The following is a 7095-nucleotide window of genomic DNA, read 5'->3' as shown; positions in this document are numbered from 1 at the left end:
TAAGAGAGCTCTGCAGTTTGCAAAATAAGTAACATCAGGCTAGGGGCCTGATGTAGGTGGGTGGGGTGGAAGGATGGGCAGGACCCCTTAAAATGCGGTGCAAATGACGCTTAAATTTACCGGAGCGATGCTGGGCGCTAGGGAAGGCAGGAGAGGCAAGAGAAGGTGGTGCCTTTATACCCAGCTTGGCTGCTGCAGCCCAGACTGCAGCCAGAGGACGTCTTTGGAGAGTTTCCACCTAAAGAAGTACCCTCACTCTCAAGACATGAATGTGTTTTATTTTCTTCATAACACTTAACGCTATATGAAAGTATGCTAATTATTTACTTGTTCATGTTATTATTGCATGCCTGCCTCTTCTAGAATGTAAACTGCTTGAAAACTGGGTCTGGGTCTACCCCATTGGCCTTTACAAGCCAGACGCCTAGAAGAATTCCCAGCATAGAGCAGGCACTAGATTTGTTGCCCGTCTGGTTGGCTTAGAGACTCGGGAATCAAGGGAACTGGGGTTAGGGTTGTGTCACCTTGGGTAAAAAGCTCTTCTTTCAAAGGATCTCAATGACTCTTCTAAACTGCACGGGCCAGATAATCTCCGGCTCCAAACTGAATAATTCTCTTTAAAATGTGCTTGCACTTATCCTGCTAAGTGCAATTATAAGGTCGTTTTTATTGAATGCACTCTAGCTGCCAAACACGGAGCTAGACGCTTGGAACTCGCAGTTGGGATCACTTAGCTCTCACGGCTGAAAATACGGTGTCCTTTCCTGGTACTTTTCTTTAAATGTTCTCTGACTTGTACTTCTACTCTACATGTGTTTCTGTTAGGGATGGAGGAGGAACGGGCGTACAGAGCACCTGCTCCGGGGTCATGGGTCCTAGGTAGTGGTATTGCTTGGAGCCGCGTATGGCTGATACCCCGATGTATTTGTTGAAGCCGAAGGAGACACACGGATGGTGCTGGTGGTCGTGGTCCCAGACCCCGTTTGTTTCTTGAACTCTGATGACCTCCTTTCCAGACGGGCTGTGGGAGCGAGCGTGCTCACTGCAAACTGTTTTCCTGAGACACTGAACTGCTGAGCGGCTGGAGTGGGAGGGTGGAGCGGACAGTTTAATTTCACAGTGTGCTTGTGTTTGTGATACTTGTACATTTTTGCAGTTTTTTCTTTTTTTCTCTTCTTTCCTGTTGACTTACAGTTAAAGGGGAGGGATTAAATGGAAAGCACAGATTCCTAAAATCAGATATGAAAAACTAGTTTGTATTGTACCGAGAGTTTATGAAGTATAAAATGCAGTATTGGCCATTTCCTTCTAAGGCGATATTACTGGCGCCTCCTTCTAACTTGGGTGTGGCCCGCAGGGCTGGATAAAATTCCAGAGTGGAGAGGTCAGAGACTGCGGCTGGCTCCACCTAGCGCTGGCCGGGCCTGCTGGGGTCGGGGGTGGGGGCGGGGGGACGGTACTTAGGAGCCTAGTAAGGGACCTAGTAAGGAGCCTAGTAAGGCTGTGCGCGTGCCCGCGGCTGAGGGTGCGAGTCTAACTGGAGGGGCATGCAGCAAGCGCGGAAGAAGACAGAAGCATGGATAGGACGCCCTCATCCCCGTTCCGGCCAGAACCGCGGCTCCCGGGTGTACGGATTGGGAGAGGGGCCAGGGGATGGGACCTGGACGAGACGGCGATAGGACCCGGCGGGAGCTTCCTTGGCGGGGAAGGGAACCGGGCGGGAGGATCGGAGGGAGGGAGAGAGAAAAAGGGAAGGTGATGGGGAGCGGGCGTCGGCACTCGGCGCGCGGCAGGAGTTGCACGGCTCCGGCGGACCGGACCTGGACTCTATAAAAGGAGCCCGACCGCTCCGCCACTCACCCGCTCCTCCCGGACCGGCGTATGCCGCGTCCCTCCAGCGCCCCCAGACACCTGCCCCTTCCCCGCCCGCCGCGCCAGGTCCCGCAGACCCGTGCGCCCAGCGGCATGGCTCCGAGCGGCGCCCGTGGGACCGAGGTGGCGGCGGCGGCGCGGCGCGAGCAGCCGCAGCCCCAGCCCCCGAGTCCCACCTCTGGCGGCCCCTTCTCCGCGGGGCAGCTCGCCGGAGTGGCCAGCGCGTGAAAAGAAGGGCGGGCAGAGCTCCGGCGCGCGGCGCGGCGCAGCGCGGCTCCCAGATTTCACCCCGCCCAGCTCTGGCGACCGCGGCCGCCGCAGGAAAACTGCCCCAGCCTGGGGAGGAGGGCGGGGATGCAAGATCAGGACCCCTCGCTGGCCTGCAAGATTTGGTCTCGACAGCTAGGAAACTCGTGCGGGCCGAGTCTGCAGATGCCGGAGCGCCCGGGTTAGGAGACGCTTAGCCCCGAGCAACTGGGGTAAGACCTCCCACCTGGCCGACGGTCCCTCCTCAAACAGAACAGCAGCCTCCTGCTGCAGACGCCCCGGTGGGAGCCGGAGCGCAGCGGGGCTCTGTGGACCAGCCCTTAGCCACCCGGGGCTAAGACGGGGCGTAGAGGGGAGCAGCCAGAGGTGCGGCGGCAGCGACGGGCGCACCGAAGTGCAGGGCACGCGCCCGCCGGCCTCGTCCGCCTCGCCCTTGACCTCTAGTTTCACCAGGGAACCTGGGTGGAGGAGTAACTGAGGAACCCACGGAACCGACTAGCCGCCAGGGGACAAGACTCTGGTCCCTTCCTCGTCCGCTCCATGCCCGAGAGCTGCGCTTGGAGAGACATGGAGGAAGCGGGCGCTCAGTGCGCCCCGCCGCTGTCCGTGAGCTCCCAGACCGGGCTCTCTCCAGCCAACCTCTCTGCCGCGCCCTCCCACAACTGCAGCGCCGAGGGCTACATTTACCAGGACTCCGTAGCCCTGCCCTGGAAGGTAGTACTGGTCATGCTGCTGGCGCTCTTCACCTTGGCCACCACGCTCTCCAACGCGTTTGTGATCGCCACTGTGTACCGGACGCGGAAGCTGCATACCCCCGCCAACTACCTGATCGCCTCCCTGGCGGTCACCGACCTGCTGGTATCCATCCTGGTGATGCCCATCAGCACCATGTACACGGTCACGGGCCGCTGGACGCTGGGCCAGGCGGTGTGCGACTTCTGGCTGTCATCGGACATCACCTGTTGCACCGCTTCCATCTTGCACCTCTGTGTCATCGCCCTGGACCGCTACTGGGCGATCACGGACGCCGTGGAGTACTCGGCTAAAAGGACTCCCAAGAGGGCGGCGGTCATGATCGCGCTCGTGTGGGTCTTCTCCATCTCCATCTCGCTGCCGCCCTTCTTCTGGCGTCAGGCCAAAGCCGAGGAGGAGGTGTCGGACTGCGTGGTGAACACGGATCACATCCTCTACACTGTCTACTCCACGGTGGGCGCCTTCTACTTCCCCACCCTGCTCCTCATCGCCCTCTATGGCCGCATCTATGTGGAAGCCCGCTCCCGGATTTTGAAACAGACGCCCAACAGAACCGGCAAGCGTCTGACCCGAGCCCAGCTGGTTACGGACTCCCCCGGGTCCACGTCTTCGGTCACCTCCATTAATTCGAGGGCTCCAGACTTACCCAGCGAATCGGGGTCTCCTGTGTACGTGAACCAAGTCAAAGTGCGAGTCTCCGACGCCCTGCTGGAGAAGAAGAAACTCATGGCCGCTAGGGAGCGCAAAGCCACCAAGACCCTGGGGATCATTTTGGGAGCGTTCATTGTGTGTTGGCTGCCCTTCTTCATCATCTCCCTGGTGATGCCTATCTGCAAGGATGCCTGCTGGTTCCACCTGGCCATCTTTGACTTCTTCACGTGGCTGGGCTATCTCAACTCCCTCATCAACCCCATCATCTATACCATGTCCAACGAGGACTTCAAACAGGCGTTCCATAAACTGATACGCCTTAAGTGCACAAGTTGACTTGTCAACTTCAGTGGGGTCGCCTAAGCGGCCTTTGGGGGACCATGCTGTGTCTGGTTCCACAGGTAGGTCGACTCTTTGACTGTTACCGGGTCGGAGTGAGGCGCTCTCTTCTGAGCAAGGGCAACGGATCCTGAGAAGCCAGGACAGCCCTGCGAGAGCTCTAAAGGAGAACTGTTCAAACAGCTGAGGAGGGGGCTCACTTTCTCCCCTCAGAGCCCAGTTTCAGCACCGACCCTGCCGCAGCCCATCGCAAGGGGGGTTGCAACTTTTAGAAAATCGATGATGGAAAAGGGATCCCTGCCCTGCTTTGGTATCATGGATGGTGCCCTCTAGAACCAGAAGTACTTGTGGTTCTTGGCTGGAGCCTGTCTGAGACATGATCTACATACAGCCTGGTAGTACTTGAACTAGACACTAATACCCTGTGTTTGGGGGAGTACTTTGTGTTACAGCTCCGTTTAAGGACAGTTACTTTGGCATCCTTCAGTCTTCATTCAGTTTTTGTTCATTTAAACTTGGTTGGAGAAACTTGTGGATTTGGTGCTTCAAACCCTATGTGTGGCTTGAAGAGTTAACAGCAAAATTCTGATGTTAAGATCTCTATTTTTATTATAATTGAAACTATATGGGGTGGGGGGTGGATGGGGAGCATTAAACTGAAAACCAACGCCTATGATTGTTTTTTTTCTGCAGATCTGTAATTTTTTAATTCCTGTGTAGTGATTGTCAAACCTCATTCCTTAACGACTCAAACAAAATGTTACGTGTGCTAGTGCCAAAGTCTGCAGATTGCTTTTTCCTCCTAATTTCATGTACCTGTCATTTTACACAATTAGATCCCCAGAAATGGGGGATATGATGGGTGACTCAACCCAAGCTACTATATTTCTTATTAACGCCACTGATGAAACTGATGGGTATAAGATATATAAGTTCCTTTGCAAGAAAAGTATTTTTAATTCCATTTGAGTGAGCTGTGAAGGAGACAGATGAGATAGGAATGGTTCTTATACAATTCAGGAATGGGTGGCAATAGGAGGATGTATATTTTGACTTGTAAAAAATCTTAAATGCATGAGACTTTTTTCTGACAGTCATTTGCACTCTCCTTCCCATCTGTAATTCCTTTGCGTGCTAACATATAAAGTAACCAAGAGAACTAGCTCCTTTCTCCAAAAATCTTCAAAATAGTAAAACCCCTAAAAACCATGTTAAAGATAAAAACCTGTTTCTTTTCCCTTGCTATTGAAGTTTGAGTAGGAACAGAGATTATTAGAAAATGACATGCAAGGACTTTCAAAAAGCTTAGAGAAGCTAAAATGGAGCCTGTTTTCCTGTAACTCATGGAACCAAACCTCAGACTTACTGGGCAACCAGGGAACTAACAAGCTTTTGAACCTCGGAAATTTGTCATTGACCTGACACTTCAATGAATATACTATCAGTAATACTTTAAATTTATCTCTTTTTTTTTTCAAATTCCAAAAATACTTAGTTGTTATCTCAAGTTCACTCTGAGGACTCCCCGACACAGGGCAAGATCACACACTAATAGATGAAATATGCATGATCTAAATAAAATGGAGTAGCCCCTAAGGATTACCTGCATGGAAAATGAATGTATCTGTGAAACATTTATTATGCCAAAGAAGATTCACACTCCATTCTTTAGAGAGCTTTCTGCAGTTGATACCTTTTGTCTGCAGTAAGAAGTTGTCTTTGTAAAATGGATTCACTCCCTGCTTGAAGCTCCCCAGTCCAGACTGTCAGACAATAGATGTATTGAGCTGAAGTACACTGCTTCCCTGCTGTGCAACCCTTTACTCTGGCATAATGACTCTTGACAATATCCTATTCAAAGATTCACATGTAAACTAAGTACAAAAGAAAATTTTGATCAACATTGACACCTGTCACTGGAGTGAGAGAAAATTGTAGGCATTAGATAATCCTGTATTTCTGCTGTATCCCCACGTCTCTCTGTTCATTTTTTGTGACATTTCTCCCATGGAGAAATCTAGCTTACTACCGAGAAGACTGTGCACAGAGCATGATATTTATTTTTATGTTATTAATATGTTTGTCTTTTTGTTAAGGCTTTTTCTTGGGCCTAAGAAGCAATTAAGCCAACTTCTAGGAGCCTAAGAGGGCAAAATTAATTGAAACCAATAGCCATTTACAAGTGATTTCTTTATAGGGCACCTGCAATGATTGTGTCCTCATATTAACAAAACATGGTCAATTTAGTCAAACGGGTTGTTTGCCACTTATAGATGACCTACCTAAATTTTTGCTTGACTATTTGGCTGAATTGACTGGATTGGGGGCATACTGTATGAAGCAGAAGCTTGTAAACCCTTGTAGTTATAAGAGATCCAGACTTCTCATCCACCATTGCACATGATTATGCAAAGTGTATTTTTCATCCTAGGGGTATGTAGTTAAGACTGTTAAGCGCCTTTTCAGTTACTGCTGCCTATAGCATAGTATGGCTTTTTTGCAGAACATTATATGGGAGATGGAAATATTTAACCGGCATAGAAATGAAAATATATTTTCATTGGCTGTGGTAACAAATAACATTTTCCATACTGTTGAACTGCACAAATTTTCACATAAATATATGAATGTATATTCATCCCCAAATACGAATATTGTCTTGTGTTTCTAGGAATTTTAGAGTTTCCTTTTTAAGAATGGACACTGCACCTATGAATGAACAGTTATTGACTTCAACAAATTTTCTACAGACCAATCTTCTTCATTCTTCCTCTCTATTATCTTAGTATTATCTTCTTGCGTCAGGAAACCCTGAGTGGACCATAATTCACTCAAGCAGCAAAAGCTCAGATTATGTGTATTTGATGGAGTTAATGTGACTGCAAATTGCCTTTTCCACCTTTCAAAAAATGTGTAATTGAAAATGAAGTTTAGGAAAATAATGAAATAAAAGTCCTTTCTTGTGTTCTAAAAAGCATTGGGTGGTAATTCTATTATTATGGAAAGACTGGTTCACTGGATTCTGGGTTGCAATTAGGAGTTTGAGCCTTCAAGAGAGAAAAGTTGATGATAAATGATACTGTGGTGCAAGTACTGCCACAATTTGGGGGATTTAGTTTATATCCGGAGGAAGAATTTAAAAGGAATTAGGCACAGTCTGCAAAGAGGGCAAGTCAGTTCCACTATCCCAGGGGTTTTCCAGATCAGCATTCT

General features: G+C 49.7%; 1 protein-coding gene across 1 annotated transcript; it reads left to right on the top strand.

The window, feature by feature from the left end:
• Positions 1 to 2679: 2679 nt before the first annotated feature.
• On the top strand, positions 2680 to 6856 carry HTR1B (5-hydroxytryptamine receptor 1B; the record flags this gene model as incomplete). The annotated part of the gene is made up of 1 exon (XM_082405100.1): positions 2680 to 6856. One exon carries the CDS (start codon positions 2680 to 2682, stop codon positions 3877 to 3879), a length of 1200 nt encoding a protein of 399 aa, XP_082261226.1. The 3' UTR covers positions 3880 to 6856.
• Between the last annotated feature and the right edge of the window lie 239 nt (positions 6857 to 7095).

This window comes from Balaenoptera borealis (assembly GCF_965194805.1).
Source record: "Balaenoptera borealis genome assembly, chromosome: 9".
Classification (NCBI taxonomy): domain Eukaryota; kingdom Metazoa; phylum Chordata; class Mammalia; order Artiodactyla; family Balaenopteridae; genus Balaenoptera; species Balaenoptera borealis.
The sequence above is the reverse complement of the archived record's forward strand: the minus strand, read 5'-3'. Positions and strand labels throughout refer to the sequence as shown.